Here is a 24,599-nt window from a genome sequence, read left to right on the forward strand (position 1 = left end):
ATGGCTGTGGGCATAGGGGGTGGTGGTCAGGCAGCTGTTCAGCTTGATTCTCCAGGAACCCCCAGGAGAGTCACGTGGGCCAGAAATCTTTCTGGGCAGTTAATCCTAAGCAACGTTAAGCCTTCCATCTTTCACACATGCAGCACTTTGAACTGCTTTATGTTTTCAGAAATAAAATAAAAACCAGCTGTAATTTGGTGTGAATTTCACACGTGCACAAGCATCTAAAAGGCTTGTTCTCTCTCCTTACCCCCACCAGGAAACCTTAAGTACCCAGTCAAACTGTGCTTCCCTCAAAGGTTTATTGCTGAGTCCTGTGGGCTCTGGGGAAAGGGCCTTGGTTCACTTCCTACTTATTCTTTGTTCTTTGATGTGTCTAACTGCACCTTGCTCTCCACCAGATGCTAAAAGATTAGACTGCCTGCAGAGAGAGCTCCATTTTAGAAGGAACTGCTGCTACCTGGTAATTAGCCTCTCACCACTCTTAGCAGTTTTCCTTTTACCAGGAGTTAAAACCCCAGGAAGGGTTACAGTTTGGTCAATGAATTTCTTCTGCCTCTGCCCTGAAGGAGCTCCCTTTCCTAGTTCCCTAGGTGATTTACTGAGTGCAGACTTTCAAATTATGTTCAGCTTATTTCCTAGAAAACTTGTTGCAGCTGACTATATTGGTAAATGTGTAAAATATGAACCTTTTTTAAAAATTTCAGAATATTTGCATTTTTACCAAAAAGTAAAATAGTCTTTAAAAAGAATCCCTCCTAGGGTTTATCCCTCAAGAAGTTCTGAGATTCCTGGATGTAGCCTGCAGAAAAAGTCTTACCTTCAGAGGAGTTTAAGCTCTCTGTAAATAAGGTGCACACCTATTGATGTTTATAAACAGACCTCAGTCGAGTTGAAGGAGTGCAGACCAAGATTTCACCAGATGGCTGAAATTAAATCAGCATCACTGAAAACATGCTTAGCCTAGAATTGCACTAAATGGTATCAAAATGTAGAACTATCTCCACACTTCCTGTTCTAATTAACACAAGTCCAATCCTCTCAGTGGAGTGTTCTACTTGGTTCTGGCTTCCAAAATGCTATTTGGAGTTCAGGATTTGAAGAGTAAATGACTGATGGAAATTAGCCACAATGAGCTTATACTATTATGGATGGAACCGGTTCTGGGCCAGTGTCACAGTGGGTGATTGGTGTAAGTTACAAAAGGGATAATACATGGGGAAGCTCTGAGGTTTACCAAAAGACCAGAAGGAAAATACCAGGTGGTTGGCCAGACACGCTGGCTCATGCCTGTAGTTCCAGCACTTTGGGAGGCTGAGGCGGGTGGATTGCTTGAACTCAGGAGTTCGAGAGCAGCCTGGGCAACATGGCGAAATCCCATCTCTACCAAAAATAAAAAAATTAGCCAGTCTTATAACCCAGTCTCAAAATAAGTAAATAAATAGATAAAAAATTTAAAAACAAAATTAAAAAATTAAAAAAAGAAAATGCCAGGTGGTAGACTTAATTTTTTGTGTTTATTTTTCTTTTTATTTGACACAGAGTCTTGCTCTGTTAGCAAGGCTGGAGTGCAGTGATGTGATCATATTTCACTGCAATTGAACTCCTGGGCTCCCACTTCAGCCTCCTGAGTCGCTGGGACTACAGGCATGCACCACCATGCCCAGCTAATTGTTTAATTTTTATAGAGACATGGTCTCACTATGTTGCCCAGACTGCTCTTGACCTCCTGGCCTCAAGCAATTCTCTTGCCTTGGCCTTCCAAAGCTCTAAGATCACAGGCATGAGCCACTGTGCCTGGCCCAGGTGGGTGACTTTAAAAGGAATTGGTGAACAAAATAGGTTGTCAGAAGGAGATTTTATAAGTTAATGCCACAGAAAGCTTTTGCTATGAGAAGCCATGATTTTCTTTTCAGACCTGTGCAAATGCTAAGGAGTGTTGAAGGAGGGGTTCAAATACGTGCACACATTGGTGAGGAATATTCTGAGCATCCCCACTCTCAGATAGGTTGGTGTGGGGAGAATTCAGTAACAAGGGATGGGGAGTACGCGAGGCAAAACTGCTTGGGTAGCCCCTTGTTGTGCATGTGGTCTGTGGGCCAATTGGTAAAGAAACAAATGTCAAGGATGAGCAAAGTGATGCATAAAGGTGAATGAAAGACGGTAAAATGAAGCCTAAACTCAGGGATGATGCACATAAACACGTATCCCGGCAGAAGGCAAAAGGGGAGCAAGCCTGTAGGACCTGTAAAGAGAATACCAGGAATCTCTAGGACACTCCCTCTCTCTTAACCTCCCCAAGTCCAATTGCACCTACTATAGAACCATCTCTCCCATTTTTACCTCTTTCTATTCTCACTACCACTGTCTTAATCCAGGCTACCATCTTTTCTCACCTGAACTATAGCAGCCCCAACTTGGCTACCTGTCACCTGTTTTACCCCCTCCTCCACCTATCCCTTAAACCATCATTCCTCAAAGTGTAGTCCACAGACCAGCAACATCGGTCTCGCTTGGGAGCTTGTTAGAAAAGTATATTCTCAGGCCTCACCACATATCTATATAATCTGAACCGGCATTTTAACAAGATCCCCAGGTGAATCATATGCACTTTACAGCTTGGGCAGCAATGCCCTAACTACTTTTAGGCTGGTGTCTCTAAGACACAACCCTGACCATGTCAAGTCCCTGCTGAATATCATCCAGCTACTCCTAACCCCACCCTGTACCTCACCTTCAAGGCACATGGCTTCACATGCCACAAACAGCTCCCCTTGGTATGACTTCTGCCCACTTTTCCAGGCCCAGGGTCTCACTTTCTCCTTTAGCAAAACCAAACTGCTTGCAGTTTCATTGTTCAAACCAGGTTTTCTAATCTCTTCTGCCTCTAACACTCTTCTTCTTTCCCCTGGCTAACTCCAATTCTTGCTTCACACCTCAGCTTAGACGTCCCATCTGTTAGAAATCCTTTCTACTACGCTCTCACCCATCTTTATGGGTTAGGTGATCTCACATTACCCCCTGCATACATCCCTCCACGAAATCACTTAGCTCAACCTGCTGTGATTAACCATGGATGTGCCTGTCTTGTCTGCCAGCCTATGTGTTCCTTGGTGGTAATTCCTATGTCTTGTTCATCTCAGTGTCCCCGGAGCCTAGAAGAGTATGTGGCATAAGCAGGTGCTCAATAATCTGTGTTGAATTGAAGGGACAGTAGAAAGGATCACAAAAGGGTAATGGCATACACAAAAAGGAAAGGGCAAGCACATGAAAATTAAGCCCTGAGTTTTGGCAGATAAAAATTACAAACAGGAAAAGAAAAAGAGCTCGAAAAAGACAAACAATAGAGTAAAAAGCATGCTAAAGGAGAGATGAGGCGTTGACTTTTACAGTGTTTATTAAGGAGAAGGTTAAGACTGATGAAACAGTTCTCTGTCTCTGTTTTTGTGTGTGGCTGTTATGGCTGAGACTTACCTATGAAAATGTGGAATCAGAAGGTTAAAATGACCAAAAGGTAATTTATTTACTTGCCACCTGGAGAAATGATCAGCTGATACTGGTTTATCTGAGAGAAAACCAATAGTTATGTATGTGATTCTAAATATTGCAGATCTTGAACATTCAAATAAATATTGCCCTTGTCAAAACAGACCCCTCAGATGGTATAAATGCTAATAGCTAGGTGTAATCCATTCTCACACTGCTATGAAGAAATACCCGAGGCTGGGCAATTTATTTTGTTTTTTAAGAGCTTTAATTGATTCACAGTTCCGCATGGCTGGGAAGGCCTCAGGAAACTTATAATCATGGCGGACGGGCACCTCTTCACAGGGCTGCAGGAGAGAGAATGAGGGCAAGCAGAGGAAATGCCAGACACTTATAAAACCACCAGATCTTGTGAGACTCACTCACTGTCACGAGAATAGTATGGGGGAAACCTTGCCCATGATCCAATTACCTTCATCTGGTCCCGTCCTTGACACGTGGGGATTATTATAATTCAAGATGAGATTTGGGTGGGGACACAGAACCAAACCATATCATCAGGTGACCACACACCAGGATTTGTCCAAGACAGGCCTGGTTTATACCTGTTGTGACAATATCCTTATTACAAGTGCCCCTTGTTATCCTCTAAAGTGTCCAGGTTAGGTTCATAAATTATATGGGCACCTAGAAGTAGTCAACACTTATTGAGTTCTTCCTATGTGTCAGACACTGTGTAAAGTACTTTACATGAATACTCTCACTAGAAGCTCACTATGATCCCTTTTGAAATAGACATGCAATTCACATAACAGTAAGTTAATCAAATTCATCCTTTTAAAGTGTACAATTCAGTGGTTTTTTTTGTATATTCATTATGTTGTGCAACTATCCCAACCATCTAATCCCAGGATATTTTCATCACCTCTAAAAGAAACTCTATGCTCATTATTAGTCACTCCCACCCAGCTGCTGGAAACCACTAATTTACTTTCAGTCTCTAGGGATTTGCCTATTCTGGCTAGTTCATAGAAATTGAATCATATAATATGTGACTTTTTCTTTCTGGCTTCTGACAATTCTATTTTACAACTGAGGAAACTGAGGCTCAGAGAGATAAGTCTGCCCACGATCACTCTTCTACTGGGTAGAGGAGTCGGAACTAGACCCAGGTGTGTCTGGCTCCAAAGCAAACATTCTTAGCCACCATGCTGTGCTGCCACCTCATATTTATTGCAAAGGCTCAGCACATTCTTGGAACTCTTATTTGGCCCTCTGTAGCTGGGCACATTCTTTCCAAAATGCCTCACAAATCTTCATTATTTGAGAGGGAATTTAGTGTTTGAGAAGAGCCAAAAGTCATAAAGAGCAAATATGGTAACTAAAGTGGACCATCAAGCTGGGTCATTGCTATAGACTGACTTGTATTCTCCCAAAATTTATATGTTGAAGCTCTAACCCTCAGTGTGACTTTATTTAGTTAGGACTTTTAGGATGTAATTAAGGTTAAATAATATCATAAATATGGAGTCCTTATCCGATAAGATTGGTAGCTTTATAAGAAGAGGAAGATTCTCTCTCTCTCTTTCTCTCGCTCTCTCTCCACCATGTAGAAATGTAGTGAAAAGGCAGCCATTTACAAACCAAGAAGGGAGCCCTTACCACAGTCCAACCATACTGGCACCCTCATCCCAGGTCTCCAGCCTCTAGAAATGTGAGAAAATAAATTTTTATTGTTTGAGCCACCCACTCTATGGTATTTTGTTATGGTAGCCTGAACTGGCTAAGACAGTCATATTTGGGGATAAAAAATGAAGCATAACCATTAAGTCAGGAGAATGAGTGATTATCATCTGTGACTTTGAGAATAATTTCCTGAAGGGGGCGTAAGAAATATTTTGAATGCTAGAGTCAGCATTGGAAACAGGGGAAGCATCTATAAGACATTTTGTATGACACTATGCTTTTAACTTTTAGAATACCTATTGTATTTCTCTGGAAAATATAACAAGTATAAGAAAAAAGTAAAAATAACCCATTATGCTACTATTAATGATATGCTATATTTCCTTCCAATCTATCTTTTCCTGAAACCTTAATTGTATAGTCTGTATTTTTTTAAAGCACACAATTAATATGTAAGATACATTAAAATTTCTCTGTTTTTAAAAATCTTTTAATTTTAGGTTTGGGAGTACATGTGAAGGTTTGTTACATAGGTAAATTTGTGTCACAGGGTTTTCTTGTACAGATTATTTCATCACCCAGGTATTAAGCCCAGTACCCAATAGTTATCTTTTCTGCTCCCCTCCCTCCTCCCACACTCCACCCTCAAGTAAACCCCAGTGTCTGTTGTTTCCTTCTTTGTGTTCATAATTTCTCATCATTTAGCTCCCACTTATAACTTAGAACATGCGTTATTTGGTTTTTTTGTTCCTGTGTTAGCTTGCTAAGGAAAATGGCCTCCAGCTCCATCCATGTTCCTGCAAAAGACATGATCCTGTTCTTTTTTATGCCTGCACAGTATTTCATGGTGTATATGTACCACATTTCCTTTATCCAATCTGTCATTGATGGACATTTAGGTTGATTCCATGTCTTTGCTATTGTGAATAATGCTGCAATGAACACTTGCGTGCATGTATCTTTATGGTATCATAATTTATATTCCTCTGAGTATATACAGTAATGGGATTTCTGGGTCCAATGCTAGTTCTGCTTTTAGCTCTTTGAGGAATTGCCGTACTGCTTTCCACAATGGTTGAATTAATTTACACTCCCACCAACTGTGTATAAGTGTTCCCTTTTCTCCACAACCTCACCAGTATCTATTATTTTTTGACTTTTTAGTAATAGCCATTCTGACTTGTGTGAGATGGGTATCTTATTGTGGTTTTGATTTGCATTTCTCTAGTGATCAGTGATATTGAGCTTTTTTATATGCTTGTTGGCTGCATGTATGTCTTCTTTTGAAAAAATGTCTATTCATATTCTCTGCCCACTTTTTAATGGGGTTGGTTTTCTCTTGTAAGTTTGTGTAAGTTCCTTATAGATTCTGGATACTAGACTTTTGTCAGATGCATAACTTGCAAATATTATCTCCCATTCTGTAGGTTGTCTGTTTACTCTGTTGATAGTTTCTTCTGTTGTGCAGAAACTCTTAAGTTTAATTAGATCTCACTTGTCAATTTTTGCTTTTGTTGAGATTGTTTTTGGTGTCTTTGTCATGAAATCTTTGCCCATTCCTATGTCCAGGATGGTGTTATCTAGGTTGTCTTCCAGGGTTTTGATAGTTCTGTGTTTTACATTTAAGTCTTTAATCCATCTTGAGTTAATTCTTGTATATTGTGTAAGGAAGGGATCCAGCTTCAATCTTCTGCGTATAGCTAGCCAGTTATTCAGGCACCATTTATTGAATATGGAGTCTTTTCCCCATTGCTTGTTTTTGTCAGCTTTGCCGAAGATTAGATGGCTGTAGGTGTGCAGCCTTATTTCTGGACTCTCTATTCTGCTCCATTGGCCTATGTGCCTGCTTTTTTACCAGTACCCTGCTGTTTTGGTTACTGTAGCCCTATAGTATGGTTTGAAGTCAGGTAACTTGATGCCTCCAGCTTTGTTCTTTTTGCTTAGGATTTCCTTGGCTATTCGGGCTCTTTTTTTGTTCCATGTGAATTAAAAAAAAAAAATTTCTAGTTCTTTGAAGAATGTCATTGGTAGTTTGATGGGAATTGTATTGAATCTTAAATTGCTTTTGGCAGTATGGCCATTTTAATGATATTGAGAATGTCTTTTTTCAAATGTTGTCGAAGGTTGTTGTTGATCAGTTAATTGACAAAATTTGCTAAAGCAAAAACTAATAACAAGTTATATACATATACATACAGACATCTCAAATTTTTCATTTTAACATAAAATGTATACATTTTATTCATATCCCAACTGTTTGATATAGGGCCAAGACCTTTTCTTTAGTATGGACTTCTCTGATTGTATTCCCTTTTGTCTTTCTTCCATAAACCACATCCATAATCTGTCGTCAATGATTACCAGTCTTGGTTTATTAACTGTGGAACAAGAATATAAATGCTTGCAAAGCATAAGTACAGAATCTTTCTGGATTTTGATGTCTTTCCTCCCTCAATCTTTTATTGCTATCATATCCAAAACTAATTTGGCAGCACATTTTTGGGGACTCCCCCTTATTGGGTCTTTACAAAAATATAAGTTTAAGTTTCATAGAAACAACTCTTGCTATTAGTGCTCATTATAATTTTTGATATACATACCATTTAATTAAATGATGTAATTATAATAATAAGTAGAGCTTGTCAAAATATTTCCAACAACGTAATCATTAGTAAGCATGGGACTCAATTGGTCGCTGTCAAAGTGTACAATTGTATTCGAGTCGCCTACTAGCCATGAGCTTTCATCACAATGTGGGCATCTGCCAATTTTTGTTTGTTTGTTTGTTTGTTGTTTTTTGTTGTTGTTTTCTTGAGATGGAGTCTCGCTCTGTCACCCAGGCTGGAGTGCAGTGGCTCGATCTCAGCTCAATGCAACCTCCGCCTCCCGGGTTCACACCATTCTCCTGCCTCAGCCTCCCAAGTAGCTGGGACTACAGACACCCACCACCATGCCCGGCTAATTTTTTGCGTTTTTTAGTAGAGACGGGGTTTCACCGTGTTAGCCAGGATGATCTCGATCTCCTGACCTTGTGATCTGCCCACCTCGGCCTCCCAAAGTGCTGGGATTACAGGCATGAGCCACCGCGCCTGGCCCACATCTGCCAATGTTTTAAAGAGAGAATGGAAAGCATTATATGTGCATTATTAAGTGGAAGTTTGGTAAAGAAAGTTTCTACCATCCTTGTTTATTTAAAAAAAAATTCAGACATGTACAGAGTAAAAAGTTAAAGTCCCCCTTATTCTATCTCCTCTCTAGGAATATTGCTGTTACCAATTTGGTATATATTCTTCCAGATTTACTACTATGCATACATCTATACATGTGCATTGCTGAAGTGCTTATGCATATGTGCATGTGCAGATGATGTGCTGGGCACTGTACTAAGACCTTGATGTGAATTATTTTATTTAATCCTCACAACAGCCCTATGAGATAATATCACTATTATCTCTATTTTACAGATGAGTAAACTGAGGCTCAGAAAGGTTCAGTAATTTGCCCAAGGTCACGTAATGACTAATTTGTCTCCCTCTTAAGAGGACTATTATACTAATGTACATGAATCAAGTTAAATGTTTGGGTTCATTTATCCACTTATTCAGTAAACATTTATTGAATGTCCACTCTGCCAGGCACTGTACTTAATTCCAAAAATTCAAACACATGGTTTTTATCTTCAGGTATCTAGAAGAGGTAGATCAATTTGTGAGCTAAATGATTTGCCCCAGTTCGTCCAGCTAGTAAGTGAATAGAGAAAGATTACAATCCTGATTTATTTTAACAAATTGGTATATAACAATCCTAGGTGCACAGAAAATTTGGTAGATTTGTTTTTAGAGCTAGCCATTTTGAATATTATTGTTTCCATGAGAAGATGAGTTTGGAGCCCCCAGGAATCAGTGTCTAATTGTTATGAACCAGTAAATTAAAGATTATAAATCCAAGTTATGAATGATTTGTTTAAATTATAGAGATAGATAGATAGATAGATAGATAGATAGATAGATAGATAGATATTTAAAGGCAGATATTAGGATGAGACAGGATTCAGTTGGGTTTAATTCCTTATGGGTGGAACTGTGATTGAAGTAAGAATTTAGATCTGCTAAGGAGCTTGATTAGGATATTGAAAAGTACCAGCTTAAAAACAACAATTGGCACAGAAGAGATAAAGAGGTGAAAACGAAAAGAAAAGAAAAGCAGGAAAGATTGTATATATAATGGTATTACGAGAAAGAGAATCATAACATCAAAATTGAGAAATTTGATCATAATGATAGAAAAAAATTAAAGGCTGCATGTTGAGACAGAACCAAGACCTTACCTATTACATAACACATTCCACAAAGCTGGCCAATTTCAATGTACGCTATGGAGGACTGAAGAAAAATACCTCTCGCAGAGATGGGGGTGGAAAGCTTGAGCTACATGAGTGTCTGACCTCCAAATGCATAAATGCCAAAGGCTTTTAGAGCCAGTTGGCAACACTTACAGGGATGGAAGAATCAGGGAATTATTCTTATAAACATAGTATGGGATCTTACGGAAGGAAACAAAAATAAAGCCTTAATTAGAAACCTTAAAAGAATGGTTACATATTCTTTGTAATTGCAGAAACATGTAAATATACAAACACATGAAACATGGCAGTGTTGATAGGGAGGATTAAGTGCCCTGATGAAAAATAAGAATAAAATATGAAAAGGAGAAAGGAAAATATTGAGCTTCTTAAATTGCTTGCAAAAAAACTGGAGTCTATGACAGAGTTTGGTCCTCATGACTGAAATGTTTCTTTGGTGTTAGAAAAAGTATTGCTGTCATCTCTCTCTTTAGAAATTCTTTTTTTTTTTTTTTTTTCGTAATAAAAATCCCGTGGCAGCTCCTTGTCCGTGAAGGATTTTAAAAATAGGAGCGATTTCATGTGTCTGCAATGGTCTGTGTCAGCACTTGCCCTAGGCAAGGTTGCCACACAGGCAAAAACGTACCCCTCTCCTCTATAAACAGGCCCTCCCTGGCAACCCCATTCCCTTGGTGCCCCCCCAGGGGAACTGACCCCCTTTTCTTGGACTACAGCTCCATTGTGATCTCCCACATCAAATCAAACCCCCTTTCCCTCGGTAGAGCAGCTCTGTCTCCAGGTGCAAGGGATGAAATAGGTTTCACCCTTTGCAGCCTATTTTCATTTAAAAATAGCACCCGGGTTAACCCAAATGAATCTTGAGTCGGTGGAGCTCTGGGCAGTAAAACCAAGTACAGAGAAGTCCATAGGGAGAGGGGCATAGTTTTTGTCGGTGGGGGAAGGGGGTGAGGTAGGTTGCCTTCCTGAAAGCTATTAAATCCCAGATGTGGGCTCTGTTCAGTGTGGTGCTGCCTTGAGGGAGGGAGGAGGTGGTGGTGGATGGACTCTCTGACCTCTCAAGGTTGCTGTTAATTCTATGGGTCGGTGATTTCCAACTACATTTCCCCGCGCCTGGCTTCCTTTGCAGTACTGTAGGCACCGCGTGACTCGGCTTTAACTAGGGGTTTTCAGCAGCCTGTCTTTGTGCCTATCAGCCAGGGCTCAATTTTCCCATCACGGTCCTCCCTGCAACAGCAACCCCTGGGTTCAGCAATAGTGGAGGCTGAAAATCAGCCCCAGCCATACTCAACTCAAAGAAATTTTTCACAGAGAGCTCTTCAAAGCTCCTGTTCTCAGAGAAGTATAAGAAAGGGACTGTTTTGTGCTCACAGTGTGTGTGGGCTTTATGAAGAAAAAAAATCTGTGGCCTTATGTGAACAGAGTATGCTGTATGCAGATTTGGTGGGCAAAGCTACAAAATGAAATCTACTCAAGGGGCTCATATAATCATATGGTCAATTTCATGTTGGATCAACAAACATTCAGGAGCCCAATACTATGTGCCAGTCTCTGAATTAGAACTGGTGAGTAACAAGAAAAATAAAGCAAAGTCCCTGCTATGGAGAAATTCAGTCTAATGGGGAAGATAGACATCCAGGGCAAGAAGTGCTAGGCTTGAGGTAAGTGAGGGTGTTTGGAGGCATAGGGGAGCTTGCCCTTGGCTCAGCCTGCGGCTGATAGGGATTGAAGAAAGCTTCCCTGGGGAGATGACATCTGAGCTGAGTAGGAGTAAGCCAAACCAAAGAAATGTGGAAAGAGCGATAGGTGGAGAAGGATGACATGAGCAGTGGCATGTAGGCACACAATGACTGGACAGGTATGGGGAACTAAGAGCAGGCTGCAGTTATTACAGAGGAAAGTGTCAGGAGGAGATGGGCAAGAAGCTGGAGGGGCAGGCATGGCCACAGGAGGGAGAGAGAGCTGAGTCTCCTGTGCTGAGGAGTACAGGCTTTATCCTGAGGGGGAGCCACTGAAGGATTTCAAGCAGGGGAGTAGTAGGGTCGGATTTACATCTTGACTAAACTATCTGTCAATTTGGAAGAAATCATTCAAATTGCCCATGGGATGAACTGATTAAAGAATTCCATTGAAAGGGTAAATTTGCAGATGTAGCCATAGTTAAGTGCAAGGCTCTCTTTTTTCCAAGATGGTTTGTCATGAGACTTTTTTAGGGATGTCGCTAAAACAGCATACAGACAGATACGTGGATCTATCTGTAAAGGTCAACATCTTTGAAAAGGATGCAGGTCCTCTAAATAGTGCTTAAGGAAACAGGGCTTGCAGAGAGTCTTGTGACTTCTACCCTTTATTCTGTGCTGCAGTAACAGTATCGGGTTAGGAATGCAAATTGTGCTATCATCTTTTTGTTTTGTTTAGCAAAAGTCATCTGGGAAGGCATTGTTTAACCTGAGTTGCAGCCATCTAAATCTTGCTGAAAAGGAGTATTTTGGATTAGAATTCTGCAGCCATTCTGGAAATAATGTAAGTTGGTTTCATTATAGGGTTCTTTGTGTCTAGCATTGCTTCTAAACGCAGTTTGCGGCTAGGTATACAGGGTTCAATTCCCTGATTGAAAATGAAAAACTATGTGCACCCTTGCAACATGATTAGATTTAATAACTAGTGTTCCTCCTCCCTCTTTGTTTATTAACAGTCACCTTGGCCAGGTGCGGTAGCTCATGCCTCTAATCCCAACACTTTGGGAAGCTGAGGCAGGTGGATCACCTGAGGTCAGGAGTTCAAGACCAGCCTGGCCAACATGGTGAAACCCCATCTCTACTAAAAATACAAAAATTAGCTGAGTGTGGTGGTACATGCCTGTAATCCCAGCTACTTGGGAGACTGAGGCAGGAGAATCGCTTGAACCTGGGAGGCAGAGGTTGCTGTGAGCCAACATCGCACCACTGCATCCCAGCCTGAGCAACGGAGTGAGACTCTGTTTCAAAACAACAACAACAACAACAAGTCACCTCAGTTTACCAAACACAAACTCTTTTACCCCACGTTCCTGTTTTGTCACTCTGTGAGCAACTATGCATGCTTTAGCAATTTTGCCTTTCCAGAGCCTGGACCTCAACCTGCAGAATTAAGACTTTTAACCTCACCAGTGAATATTCAGAGGAATCTCCTTTCTCCTTTCTCAGGCCCTAACATTCGTGATATTCTTCTGCTGTGTCCTGCCTTGGTATATCTGTGATCTGGCACCTTCCCAGAAAGGCTCATTATGTCTATTAGACTGGCATTTGGGGACTGGAGGGTTCAAATGTGGAGCCAAATGCCTTCATTAGTCTTTGTAGCAACTAATGAGCCATGTATGTGACACCTCTGTCATCCTACTAAGGCAGTGGAGCAGTGATTCAAATGTCAACAAGAAAGAGTTTATAGATCAACAGTGTTCACTGTCATTGGGAAAATATAAGGGGGCAGATTAAACATGGTATGCCACCTATTTGACATTGCTGTTTGTTTCTACCTTTAGAAGTCTAAATAGTCCTGGTACTTGTTTATTTCATGTTAATCTTTATCTATTACTGAAAAAAAAAAAAACTCTGCTCAGTGCCATGCTCTACCAATTTTTTCATTAATGTTATTACAGGTTTGGTTGGAACTTTTGAAGCCCATAACAAAGCAGGTAAAAAGTAAGTATGGAAAAGCATTTAAGGAATAGAGTTCACAGTTAGAGCTTGAAAAAGGTTTCAGCAACCTCACACAATTTCTCATTTTAATATAAGGGGAGAAAAGGGCTTTGAGATATTATTTCAATCCTTAATACATCCAGTGAATTCAGCAATTTAGAAAATTATTTTAATTTTGCCTGAGATGAAAGAAATCATGCTGCTGGATCTTTGAGTAAATCTGAAGAACTCTGGTAATTACAGTACTCTGTGGATTGGTTTGAGGAATATATCTCATTTTCTGGCACTGCAAATCTTTGAGCATCCTTGATGTCAATCTGCAATGCCATTCACTGTCTGCCTGAAGATTCTTTAGTTATATCCTGTCACAAGCATTATTCATTTGCTTTAGTTCATATTTGAGTGCCTACTATGTATGAAATATTTTCTCCCTATATTTTACAATCTAGTGTGATGGATCTCAAGTTTCAGTGTGCATTAGGATTGCCTGAGTTTCTCGTTAAATGCCGATTCCTGCGCCTTATTCCTGGGTTGCCAACAACCTGCATGTTTACAGAATTCCACAGATGTTTCTGAGGCAGGCGGATTTCTTTCAGGATTTTGCACTGTTTTAATGTCTCTTTTACTGGTTCATCTTCCACTACCTGCTCTTTACATGTTAGTGCTTCCCAAAGTTCTGTCTGTTCCCACTGCATAAGTATCACCTGTCACATTATTCCAACAGCTTCCAAACCCATTCCCCCCATTCATCATCTACATTACTCCCAAAGAAATCTGTTGAAAATACCAACCTGATCACATCACTCTTCTTCTTAAAATGCTTCCATGTCTCTCTACTACCTACCCTTCAAGCAATAAAGTCCCATTTCCTTAGGATGGTACACAAAGCATTGAAATCTGGCTTCCTTCCTAGCCTCGTCCCTGCCACTAGCCACTTCGTATTTCTACCTCTGCTGACTTTGACAAAACTAATCTCAGATGGAGGCTTAGCAGATAAAATACAGAATGCCCTATTAAATTATAATTTTGATAAACAAAGAATAATTTTCTTATATAAGCACATCCCATGCAATTGTTGTTTATCTGAAATTCAAATTGAACTGGGAGTGCTGCACTTCTTATTCACTAAATCTGGCCATTCTACTCGGGTCTCAAGTCCTCTAGGAGGACATCCTTGACCTCCTCCAAACTCTTTTCTCCCTTCTCTGCTTCCCCAGCACTCAGTGCTTATAGCATTTTAGGGTGTTGTAATTGTCTAGATGTCTGTCTCTTCTACTAGACAGTGAGCTCTTAGTTGTCTTTTTACTCCCAATACCTGCTTTGCACATAATGGACACCAACAAATATTTACTGAATCAATGGTGTTAATGCTGCATGTGTGCATTTATGTTTTGTGTAAAAGTTAATTTTCAAATGCAAGCAGGTGTGAAGATAAGCATATGTGTTTTCTTAATGTATATTATAAGATAGATAGAGGCATCAGTCCATCGTGCTTCGAATTCTCTTTATGAGATACTTAGGCCCGGTAATGTACACCTGCCTCAGCTGAAGTTGAACCCTTCTCTCAGTCAGGAATGCAGAATCCCAACTAGCAAGTGCTGTATTTCTATAAATGGGATACTTCTTAGGAGAGGACATAGTAGGTCCCAAAGGGGCACATTTATACAAATAAACTCAAAGGAAGACAGGGTAGAAAGAGGGGTGGGAGAACTTTCCTAATCGCTGTACACATAGAGACACAATCCAGAAATTGTGACCCTTTACACATGTGATAAATGGAAACATAGAAGTCTGTAGGAGGGAGTGATGGGGAGGGGAAGGAAGAGGAGAGGGGTGTGTGTGTGTGTGTGTGTGTGTGGCCCTATAACTGTTGTGATGGACATTTAAATAAAACTTATGGAGATATTGTGTTTTAAGATCCTAAGGAGATTGTTTTCAAATTTATGGTGAAATTTTTCCCAGTGGACCCTGGACATCTGCGGGAAGAACTTACAAGGTATAGTGATTACCTGTGTATCTCTGCATGATGTTACTTAAGAATCATTATTCTCCATTTATTGGGGGCAAGTGCTTCTGGCCCTTCTCACAAAACTTGGCTTTAAGTCACTCTCTGGGAGATGGTGAGGATCTGGAGAGAGGGTGGGCCTAGCTGGTTCCCCAGGTGTTCATCTTCCAAAGGGTGGAGACTACAGGAAGAAAGAGGGGTGTTCTAGAAGTTCAAGCCTGGGCATCCACTTGGGGATTATGCCATTAACTACTACAACAATGAGTGTGCTGTCCTTCATGACACCTGTGTTTCAGTCAGAGAGGGCAGCTTAACAGCACAGGTATAATGCCAGCCGATTTCCATGGAAACTGAAAATGTGGGGGTTGTGAATGTATCTCACGGAAGACAAAATATTCTGTAATGATGATAAATACTTATGAAAAAATGTCCTTCAGAATTACAAAGTAAACCTACTTCTGCAAAAACATATTGTCAACAAAACACTCCTCAAACCTTACTCTATTTTCTAAACTTACACATTTTTTTTTTTTTTTTTTTTCTCATTTCTGTTGAGATGGGGCTTTGCTATATTGCCCAGACTGGTCTTGAACTCCTGAGCTCAAATGATTCCCCTGCCTTGGCCTCCCAAAGTACTGGGATTACAGGCATGAGCCACCATACCTGGCTTAGATTTAGACTCTTATACATGAAAGAGGTCTGAGAGATAATCTAATCGAGCCCTCTTAGTTTACAGATGAAGAGATAGGTCATGGGAGCTAAAATGACTTGTCCAAGATCGCCGGAGGTTGCCAGTTATTCTCCTTGATGTCTTCCCCCGAAAAGAGTTCATGGCCAGTTCAATCTTTGCCCCTTTTGTAAAGACTTTTCTCAACGGCCTTTGCAAAAGTCGCTTTTTACAAGCCTGTCTTTCCCTCTTTCTCTACCCTAATTCTCTCTTCACATTTGTGAGCTAGAGGCCACTTTCCCAAATAACTTGATACCTTGGTATATATATGTATGTGCATTTGCTAACCCATTTCAGTCGAGTTTCAAATTGTGACCAATTTTGATTGAGATAAACTCCCCCCACTCCAAAAATAAATAAATAAATAAAGAACGGGAAAATCAATGTGATGATAAATGATTCATCAGCTGTTCAGAGCAAGGATTTGGTATTTGTAGCAGGCAGCTGCCTTCTTAACAGCAAGGAACGTGTCAAATGACAAGAAGTTCCCTTTCTTTCATGCTAGGAGCAAAACAAAATTCACCTTTCCTTTAGCAACTCAAGCTGATTATTCTCATTTACAACTATATTTGAAAACAGGCAATGGCAAAGGTTAGGCTTCATTTATTTGTTTCCCATTGGTCCATTTAAATAATACTTAACTGTAGTTGAGTTTACAAGGATGCCTTGTCGAGGCTAATACCTGGGTTTCTGAGAGTAGTGTGCCAATGTAATTTTTCTAATTGAATGGTTTCTAATGTATAAGGGGAGCTCATAATTTGAAGGAGTATAATGATGAACACTTTTGTAAACTGAATAATCACCTACTAATTTATCTGCTTTTTCAATCTAGATTTTCATGTATCACTTGTGATTAATTTTGAATCACTACATTGCCTTCAAGGCTTAATTGGTTAAAAAGGAAGTCCACATAGACCTTTATTTAGAAAATCACATTTTTATAGGGAAATACCCACAGTACTCAGTGTTTTAATTTATAAAACAAAATACTGGGGCCAGACGCAGTAGCTCACGCCTGTAATCCTAGCACTTTGAGAGGCCAAAGTTGGGGGATCACCTGAGGTCAGGAGTTCAAGACCAGCCTGGCCAACGTGGTGAAACCCTGTATCTACTAAAAATACAAAAATTAGCTGGGCATGGTGGTGCATGCCTGTACTCCCAGCTACTAGGGAGGCTGAGGCAGGAGGATCGCTTGAACCCCAGAGGCAGAGGTTGCAGTGAGCTGAGATCGTACCACTGCACTCTAGCCTGGGTAACAGAGCGAGACTCTGTCTCAATAAATAAATAAATAAATAAAATATTGGAACCAATCTTGGACCATGTAAGAAGGTAATTAGTGGTAGGTAGTCTTTATTATACACATTTCTTTCCAAAATTTGATTCTCCTTTGAGAATGACTTTTTCGTAAGTGTGCGATAAATGTTATCTGTTTAGCAGAGCCCTAGATACCAAGCTGCATTTCATAGGTCCCTGATGAGCTTTTGGTGGGAAAAAGGGCAGTTTGGTTTAGTTCTTTTCAGCAAACATTAATTATGCTGACTCTGTAAAATTATGTGTTGGGCACTGGTAATACAGAGAAGGTGGTCCAGGCAAAGGGAATAACAGGCAGAAGCATAGCCCCAAGTTCTTCATTTCTGAAACACAGTCTTTTGGACAGGAGGCAGCCTGAATTCAGGGGCAGACCTAAGTTCTAGCCACAGATTCACTATCCCTGGATGATATGACCTTGTCAACATCACCTAGCACCTCTCTTTCTATAATTGTAAACTGGGGTGATCATTTCTTGCTCCACCAACCTAAGTTGTTATGGTAGTGCGTACTTGATAGCGTTTTGTAAACTGTACACTACGAGCCTCCTGAGTGCATTTGTTCTTGCTGGATCTCCTATTCTCTCTAGCTGGGAATGTGGCTTTGCTACGTGGCAGAAACCACCAGAGGATGATTGGCCAACTTCCTCAAGTTGGCGGGAGGATTTGGCCAGGGTGATTCCTAATGGCTGTGAGGCCTGCCAAAGTGTTCGATCAGCCAAGTTGTGGTCCAGGTCTGGTCTGGGGCTGAAGCAAAGCCTATGCATTACTCACCACCCCAAAAAAGGCATCTGACTGACTGGGGGCACCATTCCTTTCTTGAATCATCTTGGATCTGGGAGAAAGAAAATGCTTCTTTCTTATTCCTGTTTCTTTCTCAAGAGATTCTTCCCAATTTCTTTGCAGGTATCTTTTTACTCTTCAAATAAAGAAGGATTTGGCTCTAGGAAGGCTTCCATGCAGTGACAACTGTACAGCATTGATGGTATCTCACATCTTACAATGTAAGTAGCAAATGTCTGTCTGCTTTGGGACCTATCAGCCAGGTAGAGAACCAAGCACAGGAGCTGAGCTCCCCACACACGCCCATCACTGTGTTAGGGTTTACAGAGGAGAGAAAGCCTGGATAAGATACAGAGAAACAGCATAGCCTGAGCCTGAGTTTCCTTGTCTTTAAAATAGTGACAAGAATACCTTTGGTTCTGTGGATTAAATGTAAATGCTGATTTTCTTCTACCCCAGTCCAACCTTACCCTCCTACCGTCTCTGGAATTGCTGTCCAGGAGCTGGTTTGGGCTAATCTGGGCATGGGCTTTGCCAGACAGGTCCCCACTCCCTCTGCTTGCCCCAGGATACTTCTCTGATACATGCTCTCTGTGGCACATAGTCACGTTTGTTGTGATTTCCCTGTTGCTCTTTATCATGATTTCAGAGAACAAAGCACAGAGTACAGCAGGCAGTGAGAGGCTAAAAGGGAAAAAAGCCCCAGGCATTTATTAGCGTTCCCCATATCCTAACAACCAACAAGTAGCTGGACTAGGCTGAATAACGAAGGTAGGTAGAAAGTGATCTGGAGAATAGCAGGGGCCTTGCAGGGAGGGGGGTGATGCCTGGCAGGCCAGGCTGCTCCTACAGCCCCAAGGGCAGGGTGTAGGCAGCTGGAGATAGTATCTCTTCTAAAGGCAGCTGGATGTTTTCTCCCTTCTAGAGAGGCCTCCAAAGAATAGGCTGTTTCTTACTAGTCCTGCAGGATCAAAATTTCATTTTTTGTATCTTAAGTTCATTTTTGACCTCTGTACTTTACCCTTCTGATAGTCCAGAAATGGCAGATTTCTAATTTCACCCCAGAGCCCCAGAATGCAGTGCTTAGATAGGGACAGTGTCTGAATAAGTGTTTACCAAGTGACTCCTGACAGGGACAAGCAATGAGAGCTCTAAGATCTCAGAAAGGCAGGGGGCAGTAAGAGAAATGGTAATCATGGAAGGCTGTTGGAGAAGGTAGCTTTTGTGCTGGGCCTTAAAGGGACACATAGGAATTAGATTAAGTACTGGTCAGTAAAGGAAACAGCATGAAAACAAAAATGGTGGTTGGACAAGAAGTGGCATATATAGAGGATGAAAAATGACCCAGTATAGCCCAAACATAGGGTCTGTTTAGAAGAGGTGATGGAAAATGCACCATTTTGAAGGGTCTTGAATGCCGAGGACACTAACCGTCATGTCCAGTATTGTACTTTGGCACTGGGGTGGGAGTACAGGGTAGAGCAGGTAGAGGAAACAGTGCTAGAAGACATCCTTCTCCACTAGCTGCCTGTTGAGGCAGCAGTCAGAGGATTGGGGCTCCCAAGCAGTCTCTAACAGGGGAGCCCAATTTCATGCTTAACAGTTCTGCCTTAAGGATTTGAGCATTCCCTAGTGGCCATTTCAGGCATAGCACAGAGCACTTGAGCTTTTCTAGAGGATATTGTTTGTCAGTAGAAACTCTTTCCATGGAAAAAAGCTAAAGTTCCAACTAGGTAGTTCTTCGCAATTGATCCCAGTGAGACTATTTCACCGAACTCTAACGTGGTATGCAGAACACAACTAGATTTGTCTAATTTTCCATTCATCTAATATTTGTTGGATACCCGCTATATTTTAAGCATTCAAGAACCTCCACATTCCAACTTTCTTGTCTCCTTTGGTTTCACTTACACACCTCCTACTCTAGCCAGACACTCCCTCCCAAACACAAGTTGTGCATTTCAAATGAAGCATCCCTCTTTTATGAACTCCCTCAGTAACTCTTCTTGATCGTTAATTCAAGAAAATTGTATCATGTACCTACCACATGCCAGATACTATTATAGGCACTGGGAACACAGCAATAAACTAAACAGACAAAAGTCCTTGCCCTTGTGGAGCTCACATTTTGGCAGTGGGGTAGAATCAGACAATGACCAAAATAAGTAAATAAATTATATAATACGTGGCAGCATGTGATAAGAGCAATGGAGAAAAATGAAGCGTAAGAGGGAGATGGAGGAATTCTGCGGGCAGATACTGAATATTTATATTTTTAAATTTTATTCTTCTTTTATGGACAAGAGTTAACGTTGGCATAAATATTTATTTGATGAGATGGGGTCTCACTCAATTGGCCAGGCTGTTCTCGGCCCACTGCAACTTCCACCTCCCAGGTTCAAGTGATTCTCCTGCCTCAACCTCCCGAGTAGCTGGGATCACAGGCACATGCTACCACACCCAGCTAATTTTTGTATTTTTAGTAGAGACAGGGTTTCACCATGTTGACCAGGCTGGTCTTGAACTCCTGACCTCAAGTGATCCTCCCGCCTTGGCCTCCCAAAGTGCTGGGATTACAGGCATAAGCCACAGTGCCCAGCCAGCATAAATATTTAAATAAGGTATACAGGGTAGGCTTACTGGGAAGATGACAGCTAAACAAAGACTTGAAGGAGGTGGGAGGGTAAGCTATGCAATAAAATCATGTGAAAGAGAATCCTGGCAAAGAGAATATCCAGTGCAAAGGGCCTGAGGTGAGAGCATGACTGGGGTGTTCAAGAAACATCAAAAAGGCTTTTGTGGTTGGCTGGAGCTCAGTAAGAGAGGAAGAGAATAAATATGAGGTCCTTAAAAGCATATTAAAGGGTCAGGTGTGGTGGCTTCTGCCTGTAATCCCAGCACTTTGGGAGACTGAGGTGGGAGGATCGCTTGAGGCCAGGAGTGCACATCCAACTGGCCATCTCTTTTTTTAAAAAAAGTATTAAAGACCTATAGCATAACTCTAAATGAGCAGATAAACCATTGAAGCAATTTAAGCAGAGGAGTGAAATAATCTGAATTAGGTTTTGACAGGGTCATGTTGGCTGCTGTGGTGAAAACAGACCTCAAGAGGAAATGGTGGAAGTGGGGAGACTAGATAAAAGGATATTACGGGAGAGCGAGACCATGGTAGTTTGGACCAGCATGGTAACAGTGAAGGTGCTTATAACATTTGTCACCTTCTGTTACTGGAGATATTTACTCATTCGTATGTCATAATTGTGTTCTTGGGTTGCTATAGTCTTGTACGGAGAGAAAAATAAGCACAGCCTTATGTGCTTTTGTTTTTCTTAGGGTCAACATGGGATTTGTGGTTAATAAACTGGAAAATTGGGGTGTGTGTGTATGTTTGTGCATGTGATTTATTTAAAAAAAACAGCTCTATTGAGGTATAATTTACACATCATAAAATTCACCCATTTTAAATGCACAACCCAATGATTTTTAGCAAATTTACAAAGTTGTGCAATCATTACCGCAATCCACTTTTAAAACATTTCCATCACACCAAAAGACATCTCTCATCCATCCCTACTTGCAGTCATGCCCTGTTCCCACGCTCAGCCCCAAGCAAACACTAATTTGCTTTCTGTTTCTATAGATTTGCCTTTCCTGGACATTTCGTGTAAATGAAATGATAAAATATGGGTATTTTGCATTTGACTTTTTTCACTCAAAATAATGATTTTTAAATTAATGCATACTCTAACATGAGTTGCAGCAGTTTGTTCCTTTCTTTTGCTGAGTAGTATTCCATTTATGGATTTACCCCCCTTTTTTTTTTTAGACGGAGTCTCACTCTGTCACCCAGGCTGCAGTGCAGTGGTGCGATCTTGGCTCACTGCAACTTCCACCTCCTGGGTTCAAGCAATTCTCCTGCCTCAGCCTCCTGAGTAGCTGGGATTACAGGCAGGCACCACCACGCCTGGCTAATTTTTGTATTTTTAGTAGAGACAGGGTTTCACCATGTTGGTCAGGCTGCTCTCGAACTCCTGACCTCATGATCCACCCACTTCAGCCTCCCAAAGTGCTGGGATTACAGGAGTGAGCCACTGCGCCGAGCCACAGTTTGTTTATCTATTAACCTGGTCGTGGACATTTGGATTCTTTTCCAGTTTAGCTATTATGAATAACGCTATAAGCATTGGCACACAAGTGTTCTTGTGGATACAAGTCTTCATTTCTTTTGGGTACATTCCAAGGAGTGTAATTGCTGGGTCTTATGATATATTTATATTGAACATTTTCAGAAACTGCCAAACTGTTTTTTAAATTGTTACAATAACATTAGAAATGTACAGGGTTTCTGATTTCCTCACACCTTCACTAACACTTGGTATTGTATATCTTTTTGATTATGACCATTTTAATGGGTATGAAGTATCTCACTGCAATTTTAATTAGCATTTTCCTAATGACTAATGATGTTGAGCATAGTTTCATGTGCTTATTCCAATGTTTTCCTTGGTAAAATGCCTAGTCAAATCTTTTGCCCATTTTTAAATGAGTTTTTATGTTATTATTGAGTTTTAAGAGGGTTTTATAAATTCTGATTAAAAGTCCTTTATAAGATACACAATTTGCAAGTTTCTCTTTTAATATGTGGCTTGGCTTTTCGTTTTGTAAGGATATCCTTTGAAGTACAACAGTTTAAAAATTTGATGGAATTTCACTTTCTGTATATTTTTAGTGGATCATTCTTTTGGTGCTGTATCTAAGAACTCTTTGCCTAACTTAACGTCAAAAAGATTTTCTCCTAGAACTTTTACAAATTTACCTCTTATAGTTAGATCTATGATCCACTTTGAGTTAATTTTTTGTGCGCTTGCATGGAGTATAGTGTGAGGTAGGGGTCCAATTTCATATTTTTGTGCGTGGATGTCCATTTGTCCCAGCAACATTTGTTGAAAAGAATATTATTTTTCTTCATTGAATTGTCTTGGCACATTTGTCAAAAACCAATTGACCATAAATGTAAGGAATTACTTCTGTGCTCTCAGTTATGTTTCATTGATCTATATTTCTATTCTTATGCCATTACCACACTGTCTTAATTACTGTAGCTTTGGGGTAAGCTTTGAAATAAGGAGGTGTACACATTGCCCAACTTTGTTCTTCTTTTTCAAAATAGGTTGGTTATTCTGAGATCTGTGCATTTCCATGTAAATTTTAAAGTCATTTGTAAATTTCTATTTTTAAAAGCCTGCTGGGATTTTGATGGGGATTGCATTGAATTTATAGATCATTTTTTGGAAAACTTGCCACCATAACAATATTGAATCTTCTTGTCTGTGACCATGAACTATCTCTTCATTTATATAGATCTTTTAAAAATTTCCCTTGGCAGCATTTTGCAGTTTTCAGTGTGTAAGCCTTACACTTCTTTTATTAAATTCATTCCTCATTATTTTATTCTTTTTTGATGCTATTGTAAATGGAACTTTATAAAAATATCATTTTTAGATTATTCATTGCTAGTATATATAAATACAATTACTTTTTCTATATTGATCTTCTATCTCATGCTACCTTGCTGAACTCATGTATTAGTTCTAGTAGTTTTTCATAGGTTCCTTGGGATTTTTTTCTTTCCTTTTTTTCCTTTTTTCCTTTTTTTTTTTTTTTTTTTGAGACAGAGCCTCACTCATTCACCCAACCTGGAGTGCAGTGGCATGGCCATGGCTCACTGTAGCCTTGAATTCCTGGGCTCAAGCAATGCTCCCACCTCAGCCTCCGAAGTAGCTGGGACCTGGGACCACAGGCACATGCCACCACACCCAGCTAATTTTTACGTTTTTTTGTAGAGATGGGGTCTTGCCATGTTTCCACAGCTGGTCTTGAACTCCTGGGCTCAAGCGATCCTCCTGCCTTGGCCTCCCTAAGTGCTGGGATTACAGGCATGAGCCACCACCCTCAGCGTTGGGATTTTCTACATGCAGGATCATGTTGACTGCAAGTAAAGACAGTTCTACCACCTTCTTTTCAGTGCAAATTCTTTATGTTTCTTCTTCTTGCCTGATTGCACTGACTAGAACCATCGGTACAATGTTGAATAGATGTGGCAGGCACTTGATATCTTTACCTTATTTCTGATCTTAAGTGAAAGCATTTAGCTTCTCACCATTTGGTATATTCCTTGTTTGTTAAGTGTTTTGTTTTGTTTTGTTGATTGTGAGTGGGTATTAGACTTTGTGCAATGCTTTTTCTCCATCTCTTGAGAAGATAATGTGTGGGTTATTTTTGTCCTTTATTCTATTATCATAGTGTATTATAGTCATTGGTTTTCATATGTCAAACTGACCTTGCAGTCCTGAGATAAATTCAACTCATTGTGTGTAATATTTTTCATATGCTGCTGAATTCAGGTTACTAGTATTTTGTTCAGAATTTTTGCCTCTGTATTCATGAGGAATGTTGACCTGTTGTCTTCATTTCTCAAGATGTTTTTGTCCTGTTTTGGTTTCAAGGTAATACTGACCTCATAGAATGTGTTGCTAAGTGTCTACTCCTCTATTTTCTGGAAGAGTTT

At 40.4% G+C, this 24,599-nt stretch overlaps 1 protein-coding gene across 1 annotated transcript in view; it reads left to right on the top strand.

The window, feature by feature from the left end:
- Positions 1–24,599, top strand: part of FRMD7 (FERM domain containing 7) — a 35,126-nt gene continuing 10,527 nt past the window's right edge. Inside the window, exons 1-6 of the mRNA XM_021932642.2 lie at positions 1–74; positions 1,917–2,106; positions 11,951–12,055; positions 13,170–13,212; positions 15,127–15,205; positions 18,155–18,252. Coding sequence (XP_021788334.1) covers positions 1–74; positions 1,917–2,106; positions 11,951–12,055; positions 13,170–13,212; positions 15,127–15,205; positions 18,155–18,252 — 589 coding nt within the window. The remainder of the gene's footprint in view (positions 75–1,916; positions 2,107–11,950; positions 12,056–13,169; positions 13,213–15,126; positions 15,206–18,154; positions 18,253–24,599) is intronic.

The sequence above is a fragment of the Papio anubis genome, chromosome X (assembly GCF_008728515.1).
Source record: "Papio anubis isolate 15944 chromosome X, Panubis1.0, whole genome shotgun sequence".
In the NCBI taxonomy this organism is placed as follows: domain Eukaryota; kingdom Metazoa; phylum Chordata; class Mammalia; order Primates; family Cercopithecidae; genus Papio; species Papio anubis.